This window comes from Gadus morhua, chromosome 3, assembly GCF_902167405.1.
Source record: "Gadus morhua chromosome 3, gadMor3.0, whole genome shotgun sequence".
NCBI classification, from domain to species: Eukaryota; Metazoa; Chordata; class Actinopteri; order Gadiformes; family Gadidae; genus Gadus; species Gadus morhua.
In genome coordinates this window covers 9015648-9039504 of record NC_044050.1, presented here as the reverse complement: position 1 = coordinate 9039504, position 23857 = coordinate 9015648, and the positions used below count along the sequence as shown (strand labels likewise).

The 23857-nt window shown below is 47.0% G+C and overlaps 1 protein-coding gene across 2 annotated transcripts in view; it reads right to left on the bottom strand.

Annotated features, from left to right (window-relative positions):
• The window catches only part of usp34 (ubiquitin specific peptidase 34), a 51804-nt gene that overhangs the window by 2109 nt on the left and 25838 nt on the right, over window positions 1-23857 (bottom strand). For both annotated transcript variants that reach the window (XM_030351336.1, XM_030351338.1), the window contains exons 38-77: window positions 23319-23423; window positions 23060-23115; window positions 22350-22654; window positions 21848-22011; window positions 20475-20540; window positions 20233-20379; window positions 19774-19830; window positions 19204-19281; window positions 18803-18897; window positions 17819-17991; window positions 17222-17372; window positions 15360-15438; window positions 15214-15267; window positions 14667-14762; window positions 14431-14495; window positions 14276-14351; window positions 13848-13895; window positions 13655-13720; window positions 13448-13528; window positions 13193-13278; window positions 12652-12820; window positions 11998-12072; window positions 11715-11866; window positions 11197-11350; window positions 10835-10879; window positions 10528-10632; window positions 10189-10336; window positions 9472-9776; window positions 8770-9099; window positions 8211-8368; window positions 6843-6921; window positions 6184-6310; window positions 5640-5747; window positions 5432-5536; window positions 4752-4876; window positions 3079-3202; window positions 1091-1170; window positions 834-974; window positions 584-730; window positions 71-227 (exon numbers count right to left, since the gene is read on the bottom strand). In XM_030351336.1, coding sequence (XP_030207196.1) covers window positions 71-227; window positions 584-730; window positions 834-974; window positions 1091-1170; window positions 3079-3202; window positions 4752-4876; window positions 5432-5536; window positions 5640-5747; window positions 6184-6310; window positions 6843-6921; window positions 8211-8368; window positions 8770-9099; window positions 9472-9776; window positions 10189-10336; window positions 10528-10632; window positions 10835-10879; window positions 11197-11350; window positions 11715-11866; window positions 11998-12072; window positions 12652-12820; window positions 13193-13278; window positions 13448-13528; window positions 13655-13720; window positions 13848-13895; window positions 14276-14351; window positions 14431-14495; window positions 14667-14762; window positions 15214-15267; window positions 15360-15438; window positions 17222-17372; window positions 17819-17991; window positions 18803-18897; window positions 19204-19281; window positions 19774-19830; window positions 20233-20379; window positions 20475-20540; window positions 21848-22011; window positions 22350-22654; window positions 23060-23115; window positions 23319-23423 — 4882 coding nt within the window. The remainder of the gene's footprint in view (window positions 1-70; window positions 228-583; window positions 731-833; window positions 975-1090; window positions 1171-3078; window positions 3203-4751; window positions 4877-5431; window positions 5537-5639; window positions 5748-6183; window positions 6311-6842; window positions 6922-8210; window positions 8369-8769; window positions 9100-9471; window positions 9777-10188; window positions 10337-10527; window positions 10633-10834; window positions 10880-11196; window positions 11351-11714; window positions 11867-11997; window positions 12073-12651; window positions 12821-13192; window positions 13279-13447; window positions 13529-13654; window positions 13721-13847; window positions 13896-14275; window positions 14352-14430; window positions 14496-14666; window positions 14763-15213; window positions 15268-15359; window positions 15439-17221; window positions 17373-17818; window positions 17992-18802; window positions 18898-19203; window positions 19282-19773; window positions 19831-20232; window positions 20380-20474; window positions 20541-21847; window positions 22012-22349; window positions 22655-23059; window positions 23116-23318; window positions 23424-23857) is intronic.

The window sequence follows — 23857 nt, the reverse complement described above, 5'->3', positions numbered from 1 at the left end:
TGTGTGTGTGTGTGTGTGTGTGTGTGTGTGTGTGTGTGTGTGTGTGTGTGTGTGTGTGTGCGTGTGTTACCTCTAGCCTTGCGGTCTAGCTCCTCCTGCTCCAAGGCGCTGCGTCGCTGCAGGCAGGCCTGGCAGCGCGCCAGCAGCTCCTGGAGGGCGGAGCCTAGCGATGCATCCAGCGAGGGCGGAGCCTGCAGGGGGAGGAGGAGCAGCAGCGCCCGCAGGTCCTGAGGGGGAGGGGCGGAACAGAGGATCAGGGCTAATGGGTGGGTCAGGAATCCTCAGGAGCTGATGATCTGCCATGTAAACATCCAACGTAACAGAAGATGGTCCCGGTACCCTTACCTAGGGAACCCTTTGCCATGCAAACTCTTTCTATTTCTGGTGGTTTTAGGGAAGGGGTAAATGTACAGTACAGCCCCTTTACCACTGGACATTAACCAATCAACCCCTGGCTCTGTCCTTAGTGGGAAAGGCAATGGTTTTATTAATTAATTTAATTTATTTATTAAATATATATCCATATGCGTGTGTGTGTGTGTGTACATGTACTCGCGTAAAGACACACTGTAACTATACGTACAGCGTTCAGCAGGCTGCTGGTCTTGTCCAGCTCGCTGCGGTGGGCCGCCAGCTCGGGCTGCATGCGGTCCTGCTCACTCAGCAGGTTGGTGACCAGGATGCCCACCAGGCTGCTGCAGCTGGGGCCCGACAGCACCTGGCCCTGCACCTGGACACACGCACGGTAGATACATATATAGCAAACACTGTGCGCGCGCGCACACAGACACACAGACACACACAGTGCTGTGGGGAGGTATGTGTGGTGCTACCTTGTGGAGGAAGCAGGAGAGGAAGGAGTAGGCAGCAGGGTGGTTGAGGAAGGTCCTCTCGTCCATGAGTATGCACTTGATGTATTCCCCGAAGGCTGGGTCCTCACACAGCTGCTTCACACAGGTCTTGGCCAAGGCAGACTGCACACCAGGACATCAAGTGAACACAGAGCCCCATAAAGACACTGGTTGATTAACACAGGACCTCATAAGGACACACTCAGGTCTGTGGTAGGAGTGTGTGAGTGTGCATGTACCTGTGACTGATACAGCTCGGTCCACAGTTTGGGCAGAAGGCCAAGGTGAAGAGGAAGACCCTCATACGCAATCAGCACACCTGAGGAAGAACGCTTTGAATTACCTCAGAGTTATAGACCTCAACCTCTGGATTACACACCTAAATCCACCTCTGAATTTTAGCTGACAGACCCCCCATGTAGTGGTTGAGTATAATGGAATAATTGAGTACAATAAGAAGGGTTATCGGTGTATTAAGCAGACCTGCAACCTCCTCAGAGTAAATAAGGTGACAGTGTCGGGGGGGGGGGTCATCGGTCCAAGGAAGGATCAGTGTTTCGAGATATACGGCTACTCAAATACTGAGCTACCTTGGGCGGGATTTAGCGTGAATATTCATTACGGAGGTTGTAGAACACAATGGAAAGATTTCTAATGACAGACTTCGATGCAAAATGTAGCCCTTTATTATACAGAAATTTGCTGTTGGCGTATTAGCCTAGGACAACACCCCTACAAGATTATTTATCTAAATAGTCCTATGTTAGAATTTACTAACTCTATGAAAGGTCTATGTTCGTGCAGTACTCAGCGTTGATTATTGTAAATTATATCACATCAAAAAAGCGGTAGCTAACGATAGTTGAATCAATCAAACAAATAGTGGTTGTTCTTGCACCAAAAAGCTTGACTTACCTCGAATCTAACACAAGATAGTTCCTTCCAATTGGGGCTATACGGTATGGACTAAAATGTATATCACGGTATGATTTGAGGCATAGACGGTAATTATATCTTCTAATTTCGATATAAATGCCTCTGAAGGGGTAAAATACTGGAAAGGAAAGGCAGCAAAACTGCATAAAAAAAACTTTAAATCTTTCCTCAACTTAATTCCATCTCTGAAAAACACTAATGTTTAATAGTATGTCTTTGTTTCTCCACTTGCTTGCGGACCTTGCGTTATAGTTTTTGCATCCCAATTTGGCTGAAGTGTGTGCGGGCATGTAGCGCATACCTGGGATCGAGTACTTTGACCATCTCTTTAAAGCCCTTTCCATCAACATTTTGAAAGGGTACCATGTCCTTAAGACAGGTAAACAGTGACGGCGTTTGTTATCTCGTTCCACCGCTGGCATTTTGTCGTAAGGACTGGCTTTCAAAATGCCTGCGGAAGCAATGTCTGATTGCAGAGACAGCTTCACGCTACCAGCGTCTGTCTCGTACGGTGTGGAATGAGAGCTCGTGAAGGGACTACTGCGCAAGCACGCAGGAGCGCTTGCTGCGCGCCTGCGTGCTGGTGCAATAGCATACTGCCTGAGAAGGCAGTATCGCTGTCAATCTGTCCCTGGGAAAAGTAACGTGGCGCCGAATTGAAAAAGGAACTATGTTTCGTTACCATATTTTCAGTAGTTGCACGTAACTTTACTTTTACATGAAAAAGTAGTTAGGTTACTGTATTGACGCGTTACTTACTTTGTTACGCGTTACACACAACACTGTCTACCGGTCACACGGTAACATCAAAATCCATACCTTAACGCAAATTCACACTGGTGTACTTTCTATACCGTAGTCCTACACCCCTACTTCAAATTGACGCCAAGAGTTTCCATCAGACTCGCGCTGTAGCCAGGCGTCTTATCCAAAGGCGAGCTCAGTTGGCGCTGTGTGCTTCAAGATTCTGAAGCAAGTGCTGAGATTCCGATTGGCCCAGAGAAATGTCAATTATAAGAATTATCCAATAATGTTTGACATTAAGGACAGCCTTCCCCACTCTCTGGTTCTATGCGATTCACGTGAATGACCAATTGACAAAAAAAACGGCGATTGTCGCCGAAAAGCAACAAGTTTGCAGGTGTGTTTAAGGGAGTCCGGCGGTAAGTATTCCAGGATTTAAATAGGAAGTATTTTAGGAGGCACCATAAGAGTATAACAGGAAGCACTACAGGATGCATTCCAGAAGGAACCGAGGCGGTCACCAGGACGCCGGTGCTGCTGTACGTACTGAGTTTGACCAGCGTGTCGGTGAACTTCTCACAGGTGACAGCCACGCGGCACAGCAGGTGGATGAACTGGTGGTAGGACAGGAAGTACTCCAGCAGCATGCGGTCGTACACCTCATCCTTCCCCTGCAACACACACACACACACAAACACACACACTATGACCCGACGAACACCTCAATGACGTCGCAGCGTGGAGCGGCCTCTCCAGGTGTCGCAGCTTGCTCTTACCCCAATGCCTTTGAGCGACAGTCGCTCATTGCAGGCATGCAAACTGGCTCGGGGTGAAAAAGGTGAGAATGATGCGTGAGCTGAGAAAAACACAGACCCACTATAGGGTTCCAGGTTTATACTCCGGGGAGTTTTCTTTTACATTTTTTAATGTATTAGGGTTAGTCACAAGCTAAAAAAAAATTACAGGACTGCGCACAATTACGAACAAAGCATTAATTTATAATGTGCAAGGGCAGCCCCAATAGGTACATAACTTATTACAAAATTAAGAAAGAATATTGAGAAGAATAAAAAGAGGTGGGAGGACAGGGCAATAGGAGTATGCCATTATTTATTTTTCTTCTTGGCCTGGACCAGTGTCTCAAGGGCCCGCTTTCGCTGTTTTGCAGCATGCAAAACAGCGACTTCTCTCACCTATATCGACTAGTATGTATCAACACAACTGGTGACCCCGCTGAAAAATTCTCTTTCGGCGCGTTTCCACCTAAGGGTGCGTTCGGTTCGGTTCGCCAAGTTGCGGCAAGGTTTGCGTTTCCACTGCCAAAAGTGGGCGTGACATGGGGATAAAAACCGCGAGGTATTATTCTGGACAATGGACGTGTCGCGTAAAACGTTAGCTTGGGCGAACAAGGAGGTGGAGCTTGGACCTATTAAAGAAGACAATACTTTATTAAAGCATGCAATTGTGATGTAGAACAAAATAAAAAGAAAACAAAGTGCTTGCATGATATTGAAGCCTACAGCGATCGTTACTTAACTTGTGTGGTGGTGCCTTATCATTTGTTTACCCTTCACTCCCATTGGCTGAATCGATGAGAACGTTTTAGATAATATAAGGTCGCGGGGAGACGAAGCTCTGTTCGTTTGTATATTTTATTTACGTGACCATATTTTTGTTATGTTTGTTTTGGGAATCAGTTCTCGTCGTTCACCTTCGGGATGTTTACGTAGCTGCCGCGGCGATCGACATCCGGCCTACCATGAGGGTACTGTCGGCGGTGGAAACGCTCGGTGGAAACGAGGCATTTAAAGCCTCCGCTGGGCTCACGCTTGGCCGTTTCAGATGGTAGGCGACTTTCCGCTCGCGCTGTCGGTTGGCCACGCGGCTTCACGAGCGCGCGCATGCGTTCGACGAGCACGGAAGCGACAGTTCCACGGGAGTGCGCCCACTTGTCGTGCCGCCTGACAGAATGCTGCGCCTTTCTCTCTGTCCGCTCGCCTCTCCATTGAGAATGTATTAGCAGGCGCTACAAGGACCCCCCCCCCCCCCCCAAATGTTTTCTCAACGGATCTCCACGAATCACACAAGTGGTCAATTTTGTCTTCAAAACTGCGAATTTCGCCGAAAGGTGACTAGTTTGCATGCCTGTCATTGGGTAACATGTGGCGTCATACAAACTGACCCGTATGGGTCCACCGTGAGTGTGTGTTGGTCTCTGACCTTGCTGGTCTCCACCATGGAGGGCAGAAGACACATGTTGAGCTCCGGCCTCGGGGGCCGGATGTTGTTCTTCCCACCCATCAGCTTAATGTTCTCCCTGCACGGCAGGTAGGGCCCGAAGGACACTGGAGCACGCACGCACGCAAGCACGCACACGCACACACACACACACATTAGGTAGGAACTTGGATGTGGTAGTGAATAGTATATATAGTAGTAGTGTAGTAGTACTCTCTAGGGATGCTGCTGTGGTGGTAGGTACAGTAGGACTATAGTAGTAGTAGTGTAGTAGTACTCAGTAGGGATGCTGCTGTGGTGGTAGGTACAGTAGGACTATAGTAGTAGTAGTGTAGTAGTACTCTCTAGGGATGCTGCTGTGGTGGTAGGTACAGTAGGACTATAGTAGTAGTAGTGTAGTAGTACTCAGTAGGGATGCTGCTGTGGTGGTAGGTACAGTAGGACTATAGTAGTAGTAGTGTAGTAGTACTCTCTAGGGATGCTGCTGTGGTGGTAGGTACAGTAGGACTATAGTAGTAGTGTAGTAGTACTCACTAGGGATGCTGCTGTGGTGGTAGGTACAGTAGGACAATAGTAGTAGTAGTGTAGTAGTACTCACTAGGGATGCAGCTGTGGTGGTAGGTACAGTAGGACTATAGTAGTAGTAGTGTAGTAGTACTCACTAGGGATGCTGCTGTGGTGGTAGGTACAGTGGTTATGCTGCAGGAAGGGGACCAGAGTGTGGAGGAAGTCATGAGGGCTGAGGAGGACCAGCTCCTTCAGCACATCTAGCCAACAGAAACACACAACAAGGTCAGGGATCACGCTGTAGCCAATAGAAACACAACACGCCAGGTCAGTGCGCTTGTTCGTTTGCAGTCTGCATGTTACCCAGGCAGGCGTTGCGTAGCTCGGGGGGGCTGTAGGAGTTGAGCAGGGTGAGCAGCTTGTGGGCGAAGTCGATTCTCTCCTGCCACTGGATCAGAGCCTGCTTCACATCTACACACACAAATATATACATATACATTGATGTGTTTCAATTGGGTTTAGGGTACCGAGCGTCATGCGTCAATGAGGTCAGGGCAGTGATCTGTGGTGTCAGGGTAATGAGGTCAGGATAGTGATCTGTGGCGTCAGGGCACTGGTCTGTGGCGTCAGGGCAGTGGTCTGTGGCGTCAGGGCAGTGGTCTGTGGCGTCAGGGCAGTGGTCTGTGGCGTCAGGGCAGTGGTCTGTGGCGTCAGGGCAGTGGTCTGTGGCGTCAGGGCAGTGGTCTGTGGCGTCACGGCAGTGGTCTGTGGCGTCACGGCAGTGGTCTGTGGCGTCAGGGCAGTGGTCTGTGGCGTCAGGGCACTGGTCTGTGGCGTCAGGGCAGTGGTCTGTGGCGTCAGGGCAGTGTCGTGCACCAGGGTATGACAGTACCAGGAGCCCCCTGACCTTTGCGCTGCAGGTAGGGCCGCGTGGCCTTGAGGACGGACAGGAAGATGGACAGCAGCTCCACCAGGTCCCCGGTCACGTGGCAGGCCGTGGCCTCGTGGTACATCATGTGCAGCGTGTTGAACGACTGGTTGGAACACGGCATGGGATTATAGTGAGAAGTAGGAGACCACAGCACTAACAGTAAAGGATGTTGGAGTGATTGCAGCCTACAGTTGAGTTCCGTAGAGTTCAGTTAGTAGACATACAGTAAAGTCCAGTAGATCGAAGGTGGCTATAGTGCAGTAGAATGCAGTAAAGAGTAAGTAGATACAGTACGGTAGAGTCCAGTAGAGTTCAATAGAGTAAAGTAAAGCTACATAGAGTAGAGGCGAGTCGATTGTAGGATAAAGGACTGCAGTACAGTTAATGCCAGTAGATTACAGTAGATATGATTCTATTTGATTACAGTAGAGAAGAGTCCAGTAGTGTAGCTGATTGCAGTGAGTTGTCCAAACAGTAGAGTCCAATAGATTGAAAAGTGAACAATAGTAGAATACAGTAGAGTCCTCTCTCTAGGGGATGAGTCCATTAGGAGTAGTGGAGCTAGTACAGTAGTAGTTTAGTATATTAACAATGTTATCAGTGTATAGTATCGGGTGATATTAGCAGTTTAGTACCTCTGTCATGAGGATGAGTCCTCTGTTGAAGACCACCAGCAGTCTGTCCTCATCGTTCTCCAACAAAACACGGAACGCGCTACAAACATAAACACACATACATATTTTTAATAGGTTATGATACAAGTACAGATTATTAAAACGTTTAAAAGGTTATTATGAATACATAGACTATGCAAAGCAAATTCTAAATCTGTACGGTTTAAAAGCCATTGGTCTAGGAGACCTGGTGATAGATGGTTCATCAGACCTGATGATAGATGTTTAATGAGACCTGTGCTGTGTTCCAATATCCATACTTAGTTTGAGTAGGTAGGGCGTTCCAATTAAGATCGGGGCGAAAATAAGTGTACTGAAAGGACCCGGATGGTGTACTCAAAACGTTCAAATTGCGCAGTGTGGATCGATGTACACTTTTCGTACTCAATGTCCGCCATCTTAGCTACGTAGCGGAAGAAGGCGGAGCCAGGCTGAGCCAACGCCTGCTCATTTTCCCCACAGCCTGCATTAATAGAGTAATTTTGTAGTTTTTATAGCTTTTATAACTTTTTAAAGCTGCTAGGCGTAAAGAGTTCACCGTTCAAAGCAGGATGTTTATTGCGGGAGAGGAGCCGCGGCGGCAGTCGCAATTTCCAGTTAGTGCACCAGGGAGTATTCGATTTATAACACAGACATCTGAAAATCAGCGCACTTAGTGAGAGCTGGTGATAGATAATGAGAGCTGGTGATAGATAATGAGAGCTGGTGATAGATAATGAGAGCTGGTGATAGATAATGAGAGCTGGTGATAGATAATGAGAGCTGGTGATAGATGGTTAATGAGAGCTGGTGATAGATAATGAGAGCTGGTGATAGATAATGAGAGCTGGTGATAGATAATGAGAGCTGGTGATAGATAATGAGAGCTGGTGATAGATAATGAGAGCTGGTGATAGATAATGAGAGCTGGTGATAGATAATGAGAGCTGGTGATAGATGGTTAATGAGAGCTGGTGATAGATAATGAGAGCTGGTGATAGATAATGAGAGCTGGTGATAGATAATGAGAGCTGGTGATAGATAATGAGAGCTGGTGATAGATAATGAGAGCTGGTGATAGATAATGAGAGCTGGTGATAGATAATGAGAGCTGGTGATAGATAATGAGAGCTGGTGATAGATGGTTAATGAGAGCTGGTGATAGATAATGAGAGCTGGTGATAGATAATGAGAGCTGGTGATAGATAATGAGAGCTGGTGATAGATAATGAGAGCTGGTGATAGATAATGAGAGCTGGTGATAGATAATGAGAGCAGGTGATAGATAATGAGACCTAGTGATAGATAATGAGAGCTGGTGATAGATATTGAGACCTAGTGATAGTTTACCTGATGAGGGTTGTCCAGCAGGAGCGTCCGTCCAGGCAGCGAAGGTAGCAGCTGATGGTCGTCTTCTTGAACTGCTTCACGTCCTCCAGCTCCTCCTCCCTCATGTCGGCCCGCTGGCCCACAAACAGCTGCATCAGGTTGAACAGCTCCTCCACCGCCTGCAGGGGGCAGCCCCTTCACATCAATACTAATACGCCGGTAACTATTACTGATAACAGCTAATCATACATCAATACTAATACACTGGTAACTATTACCGATAACAACTAATAACACATCAATACTAATACACTGGTAACTATTACCGATAACAGCTAATCACACATCAATACTAATACACTGGTAACTATTACTGATAACTGATTACTTATCAAACACTTGGCATTGCAGTTTTGCAATCATTAAAGTTTGATCATACATGATAAATGTATGATACATCATACATGAAATCACAAGATGACATGACATCGTCTCAACGTGACAGCACGTCATCGTTTCACCACCACGACGTGACATCTCGCCAATCGTGACACCGCACCCTCACGGTGACATCACCCACCCCGGGGTACTGGCTGGCGTGGGGCGTCAGGTTCTTGAAGGCCCACTGGATGTTCTGGTGCGAGGCCAGCTGGCGCGTGAAGCAGGGCGACTGCTCGCAGCACATGCGCAGGATGCCGTAGTAGGCGGGCAGCATGCCGCGGTTGAACAGCACCACCTCCTGGTCATCGTGGTCGGCCAGGATGTAGTTGAAGGCGATGTTCTTGGTGACCACGGCGTTCTGGGCCACCAGCCGCACGTTCTCCGGACACTCCACGCACACGTTGTACCAGAAGGACAGCAGCGCCTGCTTGTTGTGGTTGGTGGCGATGGCCGGCTCCGACAGCTTGGGCTGGGGTGGGATGGGGGATGGTTATCAGAACGTGCAGCAAATCACACGCTTTCTGGCATATTTCATGATTATTCTGTAACTGTGGTATTCTATCAATTTTGTAACTTGAGTAGTCCGTTAATCTATTACTCTAACTTTAATTAATTACTTAAGTAAGCTGAAGTACTCTTACATTAAGTTACTTTAGTATTCTGTAACTTGGATAACTTTAGCGTTCCGTAACTTGTGTAACTTTAGTATTCTGTAACTTATGTAAGCCATCGTATTTTGTAACCTTTGTCACTTCAGTATTCTGAAATTCACGTAACATTTGTGTTCTGTAACATTCTTGACTTGATTATTCTAGCGTAAGTGCAGTGCTGTGCAGCTGACCTGGAAGAGGTTCCACAGGTCCATGAAGTAGCCGGAGAACATGAGCTTCTCCGTCTTGGAAATGAGGCAGTAGGTCATGAAGCTGAAGTACTGGACCAGCTTGGTGGTGCCGTGCACGCCCGCGTCCACGTACAGCTTGGCCCGGGCCAGCAGGCCCAGCAGCAGGTTGTACACCTGGTGCAGTACCGCCGTGGTGTCCGGGGACAGGGGCAGCTCCCGGGTGGGGATGTGCAGCGAGCGCGTGGAGCGGAACATCTGGCGGAACGAGTTGCTGGGGATGAGCGACACCAGGAGGTAGGCAGCCGCTGGGGGGAGAGAGGCGGTCAAGGTTAAGAACAACCTTGGTACGGTCATGTTCAGGCAGGGGGGGATGGTAAACGGTGAGATTCAGGGGGTGAGGGGTTAAGGGCCACTGTCAAGGGGGGAGGGGTTAAGGGGGAGGAGTAAAGGGTTAGATTCTGGGGTCGAGGGGTTAAGGGCCAGGGTCAAGGGGTGAGGGGTGGAGGGTTAGGGGCTAGAATCATGGGGTGAGGGGTTAAGGGTTAGGTCATGGGGTGAGGGTAAGGGTCAAAGGGTGAGGGGATAAGGGTTCGATTGAGGGGACGAGGGGATAAGGGCTCAGGGTGAAGACCTAAGGGTGAGGGGTAAAGGGGGAAGGTCATTGGCTCCAGGGGTCATTGGGTGGGTGGGCAGGGGATAAGGGTCTGGGGGTCTTACATGTGCGCACGCGGGGGTAGTTGTGTGCCAGCAGGAAGCGCTCGACCCAGTTCTCCATGTTCTGAAGCACCCAGCTGTGAGCCAGCTTGTTCCTGGGAGTCTGCACCGCAAGCCAGTCCAGACACTGGGAGGGGTTGTACTCCACCACCTGCACACAGATTCAGACACACAGCTCATTCTGAGTTCCTCCTCAAGGTGTCCACCCTCTGGGCATTTCCCCTTGTCCTTAAACCGCGGGTGAGATTGGAGGGGTGCGGTTGTTTAGGGCCTTTGGAGACTTTTGACGCCTCGATGAAGCAATAGACTCATAACATTGAGAGGACGGGGGGGGGGGTTTACCTCCCAGATCCTCTGCAGGATGAAAGAGGCGAAGGAGGGCATCCCTGGAGGACCTCCAGCAAACTCCATCAGCATGGTGAGCAGCTTGAAGAAGGGGTTCGCCGCCTGGGGGACACAGGGCACACCGTGAGGAAACAGGGTACACCCTGCCTCTCCGCTTACTTGATCGACATAAACAGGTAGTTATTGAGGCGAGTAGAATTGATATAAAAGGTCTTCCAAGGTTCGACCGGAGGCCAAGCCCAGCAGGGCTCAGGAACATCAGGGGAGCGAGAGCGAGTGTTCAGAGATCTCTGGGTCCACCTACCTCTGGAGTGAGCTTGGCGATGGACGTGAACAGCATGGACACGATCTGAAGCACAAGAGGACGAAGACACTCAGAAATGGCCCCAGGAATGCAGAGGGGTACAGATAGCTCTATATGCCATGCCAGCAGAGGAGTTTCACCCATTGTTTTTCATTACATTTCAATTAAAAAGGTTGACTTTATTTGATTCATTAATTAAAATGTAAATTCTGGCACTTTATGTCCTTTGGCTGAGCAGAGTGGGGGGAGGGCTGGAGGCAGCAGGGGGCTAAATGTTACGATTGTGCGTTGCTAATCCAGGAGAGAAGTGGTTACAGGACAGCAAAGGCGGGGCCTAGCAGCGGGGGCGGGGCTGAACCTACGTGCTCGGCCAGGCGGTTATTGAAGCGGCAGAGGCTGAAGATGAGGTTGCAGGTCTGCCGGATGTTGATGCCGTCCCGGATGTGCTGGAAGAGGAAGGGGAAGCCCTTCCCACCGGTCAGTGCCGCCATGTCGCTCTGGGACAGGGTCAGGTGTCTGTGGGACACACACAGGAATGATGGGAAATGTTTTACCCCAAAGGAGAACTAACTTATTTATTTTAAGTAAGCCTGCCACAGCGGTCAAACGATTTGTTTAACAGATGTCAGTGCATCTTTGGAAACCATTGATGCTAGTAAGAGGTCATTTTTCTTTAGTATGAAACATAATATTTTCCCAAATAACTTAATTGGCCTTTCAAGCTATATATAATTTTAAAAGAAGCAACAGAGTAAACACTATGGAAAGCAGTCGTATCAGTATAGACGATTGCAACTATTAGCGAGAAACGAACAAAGTTACCAGCACTGGCCAGCCTTCCTCTTGCAATGAGACCGACCAATCAGAACACAGCTCCTACCTCTCAGAGCGGGACTGCTCCACCAGTAGGGCGATGAGGGCGATCATCTTCTCCAGTGCAGCAGGGCGATACTTCTCCTCAGCCAGGGACAAGATGTCCTCCTCCTCGTCCTCGTCGTCCCCCTCCTCCTCGGACAGCACCTCCACCTGCGGCTGAGGGTTAAAGAACATTAACACCGTTTATGACAAAAGTATGGCTGCATTATTACGTGATACACTGTGCATAGTGACAATGTTTTCAGCGTTTCTGGCGACGAAAAGCTAGGGTTGCCGATCTTCCTTACATTCTCTGGTCCCTTGGTGCCCATGTAGAAGTGGACCATGATGGAGATGGCTTGGAGAGACAGCAGAAACTGGCTCTGTAGACACAAACAAACTCAACACACTCAATACTCTCCCTCTACTTGTGGGAACGGTGTTTAAATGAGTTCATCTGTACAGTCACATGACACTTTAAATGGTATTGTGAAGATGGGGTGTCTAGTGGGGTCAGGGTGTTAAAGTCATTGCTCAGAGTTTGATTCCCGCAGTCTAACAACAAACATCCTACAGCATGACGCCGCCTACCCCCTACCAGCTCCTTAATGACACGTGACTGCTAAATGACCAATACATTTTGGGCATTATGAAGAAGGTAGGCGCTTATTTAACATAGCAGTAGCATTTTAGCCTTGAATACAAATAAGGTGATCATTATCATATACATATATATAGTATTATTTAACATGAACATAAAAACGACTGATTGAAATCTGATGAGAAATGTAAACTTTAAAGTGCATCCAGGAAAAACACAGCTCTCCATTTACTCGTATTTATTAACAGGCAAGTCGAAGACTCTGGAATATGACATACAACGGAAAGGCTGCATGCTAGATCAACATCTTAAGTGCCAGCAGTAGTCTGTACTCGTGTCTACGGTGCTGACAGTACTGTACCTCCTCCTCCCCCATCTTGGCGAACTCGTACAGGAAAGCAAAGTACTCGGTGAGGTGCTTGCTGTGCGGCTTCACGCCGTGCTCCATGATGGACAGCAGCGTCTTGACGAAGCGCGTCACACACGAGCGGCTGCCCAGGTCCTCCACGGGCCCGTCCATGTCATCAGACCTGGGGGAGGGAGGGAGGGGGAGGGAGAGGGAGAGAGAGAGACAAGAGAGAGAGGGAAAAGAGAAAAGAGAGATGAGAGAAATAGGAGAGAGGAGAGGAGAGAGAAAAGAAAGGAAAGGAAAAGAGAGAGAGTGCGAGGGGAGGTTCAATTATGATTCATCTGTTCCGGAATCTAATACAAACGGCAAGAAGAAAAAGTTGATATACATGTTTATATATATTTATAAATGCCTTCGTTCACATTTCGTTTTGCATGGACATTTTTCATTGCGTATATAGAAATATTTTTATAATTTTGCCACCAGTGTCGTCTAATAAAGAAGCAGATGGTGTGAGAGGTGGGCGGGACCAGGGTGAAGGCGGAGGACCTACCCGTCCTCCATGCCAGGCTGCAGGTACAGGTGGGCGTGGACCGGCCGCAACCGCTGGATCACATGGATACACAGCCTCTGGAACATCTGCCACACCCCCCCAAACAGGACGTTAGCGGTGTGTGTGTGTGTGCGTGAGAATGAGTGTGTGAGTTTGTGAGTGTGTGAGTGATTGAGCGCGAGTGCAAGAGTGGTGCCATGAAAGAGAGACACAAGATGAGCGGGATAAAGACGTGTGTGAGTGTGTGTGACTTGCCTGTCTGACGATCTGGTTGGGACACTTGATGAGGATCTGCATGGGCCACCAGTTGTCATCAGCCATGCGGTCCAAAAACCACTGGAGCACAGAACAAGAACCATAGTTGAAGAGAGAGAAGTTGATGAGTAATAATATTAATAATAAATAATTCAGTGCACATGTGTGTCGTGTAATGTAGTGTGTGTGTGTTTATGGGTCTGTCACCTCGCAGGCTGCCTGGCTGTTGTTGAACTGTTTGGTGAGGAGTTCGATCCATTGCAGCATAGTGGGCTGGGGATCACAATCAATACGTTACCATTGAAACGCACCTGCACTACAAACAGGCGTGCACAACAACTGCTACTAGAACAACAACTACCAACACAACAGCAGCTTTCATGACAGCCTCTCCGCCTACCTTCTCTTTGGAGTGGATAAACGTCTCCAGTACAAACGACGTGCTGAGCTGGGAACCAAGAGGAAGGACAACAACGTTACACTGATGTCATGTTGAACACCGTCAAGACATATCTATTCAATTTGGAGACTTCGGAGATTAGGTGTGTTCAGTAGAGGGGGTAAGGCCAGATTTTGCCCTACCGTATTGATGATTAGGGTTTTTGTTTTGACTATCCGCAAACACAGCGGTGTAGGGGTTTTGTGATGACTATAGGCTTACCTTAGCTCTTTAGTGTTTGTGTTTTGTGAGGGAGCTACACAGCTAACTTTAGCCATGCATGTTTTGACCGGACTGTGAGCTAACCTTAGCTGTTTGTGCTTGTGTTTTGTGAAGACACAACGCTACCCTCAGCAGAGTATCGTGTGTGTGTTTGGGGTCCGTCTCACCTTGGAGGTCATCAGGGAGATGGCTTTAGGGTCTGGTAAAGTGCTGGGAATGCTACTGCAGAGCTGCCACATAAAGCTGTGGAGACAACATACAGTGTAACCACACAGCCCAATTTGAATTGAAATCATTCTACAATTCAAATTTTGTCACCTACCCAAAATATGTGTGCTCAAATATGTTCTTATCCTGGAGAAACTGCATGTTGTCTTGCCAAATCCACTGCAGAAAAAGTTTATAAAATACAAATATTATTAAGAACATTTCATCAGAAAGTATTCTGTGGACTAAAATCCTACTGCAGTACTGCATGGTAATTAGACTGTTTCTCAAGAGGAAACATGACATTTTGTTTGAATATTTAGGACGTTTAACATTAAAGCCTCAGCTCACCTCCAGGAGATCTGGAGAGACGTCGAAGCTGAAGTCTTTTCCATTCTCCTCCTCTAACTCCACTCTCTTGTAGAAGAGCATGTAGGCACTGTGGGTCTGGAACCACACACACACACACAAACACACACACAAACCTTATTCCCATCCTCCTCTGCCACTTCTTCTCACATTCTCCTCTCCTCCATCCCCCTGCTCCATCTTACAGTCTACTCCACTTTATCTCACAATCTCCTCTCCTCCCTAGTCTTACAATATCCACTTAATCTTATAGTGTGCTCCTACTCCCAATTCCTTACTCTAAACATCTGCTCACCTCTTACTCACTCTATTGAGCTAAATTGTGGAAAATCAACCAACCTCTTGCTACTCAAGAATTTCGCCAGTTTGTCTTTTCAAATAAGGTAGTTTTTCCAGCTACTCCATTGTGACTGAATGCTTTGATTGTTCTCCACCTCACTTTAAGTCTCTGGATTAAAGTGTGGCCTGCTAAATGACTCCATCCAAACGTCCCCCAGAAACCCACACGCCCAAAGAAGCTCCTCCTCACCTTCTCGAAGGAGAAGTCCATGAATTTGTCGGTGACAGAGTCGTACGTTTTTGTCTGGAAAAAAACAACAACCGGACAGGTTAGCTTTAGCTTTACAAGTTAGCTTTACATGACCAATCTCAACAGTTTCATGCAGGAACACTCACAGTCATCTCTCCACCAAAACATTCAGACGCCAGCTGGGCAGAGTCGAAGGGCTTCACCTCTGCGTCGTTGAACAGGTACCTGGAACAACATAGTTGTCAATCATATTATTAGATACTGTCGTTCATTAAAGATGAACTGAACTGAAAAGTTAGTTATGACCATTACAAAAAAATCAATAGATTTTTTAGCAACAAAAGAAAATGGGTCTGTTAGTATTAGAGCGCCGACATTTTCGATGACGTCACTGGCATGGTAGGACTAGATTGTTGTGGCAGACACGCAAACGACTTCTTAAGTCCACGGTGGAAAATAGTGATTTTAGTATGTCTGGTTACGTGTTTGAGCCTGTGAGGGACATGCCTGTAGTGTTCGACTAACACCCGGTGGAGAGGGATCAATTTCAGGCTCCAGCTCCACCTTCGAATCGTGTGGGTGTGACCGGTGTTCGTGTGAGTGCTGCTGGAACATGGATACTGCCACTGAATCGTTCTGCTGCCGAGAGGTCCCGGTCAACCTTGACCATCTAATGGTGGGATTAGGTTGCATAACCATGCATAGGGCATTTCGGCTGCTGTGCAGCGACAGAGGTTTTGGAAGTGGCCATGCTCTCTCTAAGGGATGTCCGAGCGGAGACGCTGGAACGCCCCATAAAAAGCAACTCGATGAGGCGAGCATGCGCATAAAGCCTGCGCACTTGTTTGCAAACATACAGTCCGAGAGGAACAAGTAACAAGGCGAAAACGATCTTTCCCCCTCCGTTTTCCTTTGATGCATTTCAGGAATATCTCAGTAAAGACGGACTCATTGCAAAAACGCATCGAACTGTACAAACGCTGTAGTACCTACATATTCAAGGCGCTGGTTCTCAACAAAAAAAAGTGGAGCGCATCAAGACTGCGCGCTGTATACAAACATTCAAGTTGAGGAGATAGCAAATTATACCTTTCAGATTGAGTAGAAATACTTTTTAATGTACAGTTAGTAATTAAATTGACCAATTGTAATTAAAGCTACAAAAACAACAACAAAAAAAAAAAGTAACTTTCAACGCAGCTCTAACGTCTCTTCAGGCGTCCACACAAATCCTAACACGAAACCGCATAGGTCCGGTTTTATTTGAAACCACCCTTGGACATGGTTTCAACAAAAAATCGGCTCCGTGTGGACGGGGCCTGAAAGACATGTTAGATGCACTTTGGGAGATACACCCGCGGATGACAATAGATGCGAGGCGGATTCACGAGTGTCACGTTTACTTTAGGTGGATGTTGGAGGATTATTTGCTGGTCGATGTTGATGGATATTGCAGAGATGGATATTGCACAGATACATCTTACTATGCAACTACTTCTTCGAGTTTAACTCCCTCTGCATCAGCAATCGACTAGTCGGCGAACATCAGGGTGAGTAGAAAGGGACATTTGTGGAACTTCTGTTTGCAGACCCGCCGTGGTTTAATTAGCAGCTTGGAAACATAGAGCTGTGATATCGTCTGAGTAATAGTTTATACACTTTATGGTTGGAGTGCTAGCTTGTGGAGATTGACATGACAGGGGCTATCGGAGGGTTAGCCAGTTTTAAGGTTGCCAGCCATGTATTAAGGGCTGGTTTCCTATTCAAAGGTAGCCTGTGGAAATGGATGATGTTCATTACTGCAGCCAGGGGCAATGCAGTATGATCCTCCTGTAGACCTGGTTGTTTGCTTTTCCATAGCCATTTCAGCAAGCCTCAGAGTCTGACTCATTACCTCCCGTGGCTGCTAGAGCCAGAGTAGCAGTAGGTTACCATGCCAGTGACGTAGCTGATTGTTGAAATCCAACATGGCGGCGCCCCGTAACATAAACACTTTCAACCCACTCACCACTTGTTGTTTTTGTAGGCGTGGGGGTTCACAATGTCCCTGATGAAGCTGTAGTAATGGCCACCGTCTGCCGTGCCCGTGTGCACTGTGACGCCGATCAGGTCGTACTCGTAGCTCTCCGCACCCTTGGCCTCGCCCTCCTCCCGGGAGCCTGCCACACAGGACCTCATTCATTACGTCAGGCAGTTCATTTGTGTTAGTTCATGACGTCATTCAGCTCATTACATTACACAGCACATAACGCCATTCAGTTCATTATGTCCATCAGTTCAATACGTCATGCAGCTAATTGAATCACGCAGGTGATTACCTCATTAGTTATCCTCATTAGGATCTGCATTAAATCATACAGATCCTTAAATCATTCACTTCATTCAGCCATGCGTCTAATGATGTCATGGAGAACATGTCATGCGGTTCATGGCGCCATTTGGTTCATAACGACATTTAGTTCATGACGACATTCGGTTCATAACGACATTTAGTTCATGACCTCATTCAGTTCATGACCTCATTCAGTTCATGACCTCAGTCAGTTCATGACCTCATTCAGTTCATGACCTCATTCAGTTCCTGACTTCATGCAGTGAGACCCACCCTCCTTGCGGTCCCCCTTGCCCATGAGGAAGTCCTCGGTGTAGGTGGTCATGTTGAGGCGCAGCGGGAAGGAGAAGTGGGTGTTGACCTTCTCCTTCATCATGGTCACCATGTTGAAGGTGTAGCGCATCGTGTTGAAGCTCAGGATGCGAGGGAGCTTCTTGAAACACGCCCTGGGTGTTGTGGAGAGACCAGAGTCAATAGACAAGACCAGGAGAGAGAGGGAATAGAGAGAGATAACGGACTATGCCTGGTGGTAGAGAGACCATCAGAGTCAATAGACAAGACCAGGAGAGAGAGGGAATAGAGATTGATAACGAACCCGCGATAATTGTATTACAGGGTTTCACATTCTAAACACATAACACCAAATACTCACAACATACTAACGATTGGCACTTTTTATTTTACTGTGATTTTGGACGTTTTTTTCCCACAGAATGTCAACAGTCAAATCAGAATTCATTTTTGTTTTTAGTTCCACTTACTTTACATTCAAATACTCTTGCAGTAAGTGACAATTTCCAAATCTGTGGTGCCACTTATTTTATTCTAACTACACTTGTAGTAACTGTTGGTTTACAATTGTACTAAGTAATTGCCTGTTTACAATTCCCAAGATGCAAGTTTCATATTCAACCCACACTACGGGAGTCAATAACACTCTCTCAAAATCACTTGCTCTAGTTTTTGCTTATCAAGTACATTTGGTATAAATGATAATGTGTCATTCCATTTGATTATCCCATTTAACTTTAGTTGGATTGGATTTAAAATAGTATTTGAAAAATTTGATTAATAGTGAGTTCTCTCACCAATACTATGCAATTAATCGCAAATAAAAAATGTAATCGTTTGACAGCCCTAATTATAACCCATTATACTATACAACATACTATCACTCTTTAGAGTCCCCAATCAAACTGTGAATCCACTTTCAATTGTATCATAATGTGCATTTCTTTATTTCCTAACAACACTGACCTCTTCTCTGCGCGGACCTTCTTGCCACACTGGGAACAGGTGTACATGTTGTCTCCTTCCAGGGTGTCTTTGATGGTCACCTCGTCCAGAGACTCCTGCAGACCCCCAAAAGCCCCCATCCCTGCGTGGTTAGTGTCAGAGGTCTGAAGACTAGAGTTCCCCTCTCTACGGCTGACGGCCTCGGGATAATCAAGGTGGTTGTGTTGTGAGGTCAACTCACTGTGCACCAAGTTGTGAGAAGGGGACCATACCGGGTATGTTTCTATTTACTCAGTCACACTTATCCAAGGCGACTTGCAGTGAATTCAGAATCATGTCATTAAGGATAGGCAGGTAGGGGTTAGGGAGTCCAGGATTATTCCAACACCGATTATCTGTAGCAAAGGAAGCAGAAGACTCACGTAGATGTTCTTCATGTCCGCCACCTGGCACCGCACCGTGTAAAACTCCTCCGCCGTTTGGCTGACGTGGTCGCAGTCCTGGAGGAGGCCAGAGGAACAGTTACAACCTTAGCCTGCAGGACAACCGTACAACCTTTCTGATGGGTTGAGAACATCAACGAGCACCGAGTCAGTGGCACTGATTTAGAGCTGAACACTAAATTAAGTTCTAGTCTATAACTTTACTTTTGTCGGCTGACAGAGATTTTCATCCAAAGCAACTTGAGCGCTGAGCACTGGATACAGAGTCAGCAGGTGGAGGGTGAGGCACCTTGTTCAAGGATGTCCCAACCGCTCGCTGGGATGAACGTGCGTCACCGAGGGGGTTGCTACATACTGCTCGTGGATGAGGCGTTATATCCCCCAAGACTCACTATGTAAAGCTCTCTGGGATCCTTCAAAAGTTATATTTAAAAAAAAAAATCACCTCTTACAACGATTGTGGTTTATATTATTCTAACAGAGTGCAGCTGAAAAGGGTTCAATGGAGTCACAGATCCAATGAGACCTCTAGGTGAATGTTTTGCTCACCAGGGAGACCACGTTGTTGGTGATGACGCCTCCAAACAGAGTCTTCACCGTGTTTTTCTGAAGGAGGAAGCAGCGCACCTCGTTAGGTCGGTCTAAACACGGGATCATTGGTTCATTGGTTCATCACAAATTCATTCATTCGTTAGGGTTAAACAGGCGTCATCGTGACAGCCTCGTCCTTTCGTCACCAATATATGGTTTTATATCCAGCTATATCTGATTTTGCGTATCGTACTTACGCAATGACGAATAAGGAGTATTTTCCCTATATGCATCTTTGAATTACACCTTAATCCATGAGTCACAACAGATGGGAGCAAGGTTTACATGTCCAATGGACTTGCATCGATGATGCGGTATGAGGACTTTAAAGGGTAACCAACCCATATGTATACATTTACTCATATAGTGGTCCAATGAGCGTCTCCTACATTAAAAAGAGACAGAGTGTGGGCGTACCAGGTCGTGGGACATCTCCTCTATCTTGGTGATGAGGTCGGTGAAGAACTCTGTCATGTCCTTCTGCTCCCCGGTGTTCAGAGGCTGCTTGTCCATGGTGTAGGTCTTACAGAACGGGCGTGGGTTGTAGGCCTTCCTCTCGCTCTCCTGCACACACGCATCCAGCAGAGAGTGGGTGAACGAGAGAGAGATTGAGGGAGTCAGTGTTTGTGTGTGAGCCCGTGTGTGTGTGTGTTACTGACCATGAGATAGGTGAACATCTTCTGTAGCTCCAGCAGGGTGGTCTTGTGTTTGATGTCCTCGGCGTACTGAAGGCCAAGAGATAAGACGACATGTGAGAATATAGCGTAAATCGCTGCACCGCTGTTTCACCAAATGTAACGTAACAGCAATGTAACATATGAACGCAGTCCATCGTCATGGTAAGTCATATAGCAGTAATGGTAATGGTTACCGTAACAGTAGTGTGACAGGAGGATGGTCTTGTTAACAGTAATGTAGCAGTATTATCATGCAAGAGAATGCGCATGGTGACAGTAACCCGATTGTAACAGTATTGTCAAGTACCACAGTATGGTTAAAGTAATGCAACCGTTTTGTCGTGATAACAGTAATGTTACATGTTCATGGCAACAGTAATCTAACAGTATGGTCATAGTAATAGTAATGTAATAGTATGCTCATGGAAACAGTTACAGTAATAACAGTAACAACAGTACCATAGTAACGGTATCAGTAAGGTCATGGTTACAGTAATGTAACAATAAGGTCATGCTTCCAGTAATGTCACGGTAAGGTCATGGTTACAGTAATGCAACAGTAAGGTCATGGTTACAGTAATGCAACAGTAAGGTCATGGTTACAGTAATGCAACAGTAGGGTTGGGCGATATGAAAGTGTCTACCGGGAGAGATTTGGCCATATCGTTTATACCGAGAGAGAAAAAAAAAAAAAAAAAAAAAAAAAAAAAAATTATATTGCACTGCACTGACTGAAGCAAAGCAGGTGTGAGACTCACCTGTTAACTTGAAAAAAAATCTCATTTGTATTGAAGAAACAGTTCTATTTTTACCACCAGCTATTTGCACAGCACATAACTTTATTTTATAAGTGCATAATTAGTATTTAAAATATTTGTGTGATGCTGTGATTTTTATTTTATATTACACTGCACTGACTGACAGCCAGGCAGGTGTGAACACACCTTTAAAAAAAAAATGTTATTTGTATTGAAAAAACAGTTCAATGTTTACAAGATGTTTGCACTATATGACACTGCAGTTAATGACAGATTGTTCGCTACTTACTCCTTTGTAAGCATGGAAATTCAAGTTCAAAATAAAAGAAAAAACTGATCAAATGTGAAGTTATTATTTTAATTTACTTCAAAAATACCATATCTTGATATATATCCATATCGTGATATAAAATTACTCATATCGTGATTTTGTCCATATCGCCCAGCCCTATGCAACAGTAAGGTCATGGTTACAGTAATGCAACAGTAAGGTCATGGTTACAGTAATGCAACAGTAAGGTCATGGTTCCAGTAATGCAACAGTAAGGTTGTGGTTCCAGTAATGTCACAGCATGGTGATGGTAGCAGTGAGGGTACCTTGGCGGTGAAGATGGCCTGGCGGGCCTCTGGGATCATGTAGAGCTGCTGGATGGTAGAGGCCAGGTAGCAGGTGGCTCCCAGGTTGGTGAGGCCCACGAAGCGGCACTCGGCGCGCACGTCCTCGTGGGGCCAGTAGTCCCACTTGTAGGGCGCGTGGGAGGCTGCAGACACACGGTACACTCAATGACCACCAGCCTGCATTCTGACCAGACAGCATGCTAGGCAATGTCCCCGCTAGTATCCAGCCAGCTAATCTCTAATCGGATATTCTTACATCACACAGCTCAGAGTATAGCTTCTAGTGGCTTGGGTGCAACCGGGAGTTGTTCATATCAATAATGTCTAACCACTGTATGAAAGCTGTTATAACTCATGTGACAAACAGGCTTTCTTACAGTTCTAGCACCATCCTCTACATCCACTGTGACACCCAAATCCATCTGGGATCATTTTCTGAGGGTGTGTGTGTGTGTGTGTGTGTGTGTGGGGGGGGGCTCACCTTGCATGTGCTGGGACATGACCCAGTTGTGGAGCAGCCGGTAGTTCTCCACGGAGCCCTTCACCGTCTCCACCAGCAGGTCGTAGGCGGCGGCGCGCGCGGAGTGGGACTTGCACTTGGGCTGGGCGCGGTCGGCCAGGCTGGGCAGCAGGAACAGCAGGTTGTGTACGTCCCGCAGGAACTCCTGGCCCTCCCGCGAGAACTTGAAGGGGGGCTTGTGCTTCAGCACGCTGGTGGCGAGGCGCAGGAGGCCCGTGAGCCCGTCGTCCTCGATGGCGCCGTCCTGCTGGTCCAGGATCTCCCGCCTGGGGAGGGAGGACGGGGGGGGGGGGGGTTCATTAGGACATGAAACTAAATCTAGCTCAACTAAATATAACTCAACTAAATCTAACTCACCGAAATCTAACTCACCTAAATCTAACTCACCTAAATCTAACTAAACTAAATCTAACTAAACTAAATCTAACTAAATCTTACTAGATTAAATCTAACTAAACTAAATCTAACTAAATCTTACTAGATTAAATCTAACTAAACTAAATCTAACTAAATCTTACTAGACTAAATCGAACTAAATCTTACTAAACTAAATATCCGTTCACCATCTGTAGGGGTGGGGGGAAGAGGAGGATTTGGTGAGGAAGAGGGGGGCGAAGCATGTTGGTGAGGAAGAGGAGGGGGTGAGAAGGAGGAGAGGTGAATATTCTTACGTCCTGATGCAGTCGGCCAGGTGCCGGGCCAACGCATCCAGGTCCAGCAGAGTGGTCTGTGGTTAAACAGGTAGAGGGTAACCATGGAGATCAGTAATCAACAGGTAGTGAACAGGTGATATAAACTACAGGAATTGACAGGCCAGTGCAGTAAGCAAGTAAACAGTAACCATGGGGATCAAATGGGACAACAGGGGACATGAACAGGGGGCTTTATTAAACAGGAGGTGGCGGCGGGGGGGTGGATGAGGCATCCTACCTGGCTGGCGTCCTTCACGTGGATGTTATCGATGAGTTTACAGAGGAGCCAGAAGTACTCCTTACAGCCCGTCCTCAGAATGGGCTCCTCCTCAAAGTCCTCCATCTGAAGACACAACAGCTAGAGTGAGCCTCAGGTCACTGGGACTATTCCCTGAAGCCCTGCGACACAGGAGACTAAGGTGACAGGATAGTGACCATGATTCATAGCTGACCGCGAGGGAGAGAGAGCGACAGAAAGAGGGAGCTAGAGGGAGCGTTATAAAGAGACTGGAGGAGAAAAGAAAAACAGGCAGGGGAGATAGCGAAAGTCATATGAGAGAATCAGGGGAAAGAGACGTAGTGAGACAAAGACAGAATGGGAGACAGAGAGAGACATAAACTGAAATAAAGACAAATGTGCAACTAGAGACAGGGAAGAGCCAGACAGAGAGAGACACAGAGATAAAGCCACACAGAGAGTTAAACCGTTGGAGAGACAAACAGACACATTGAAAGAGACAGAAAAAGACAGAGACAAAGACAGAGAGACAAAGACAG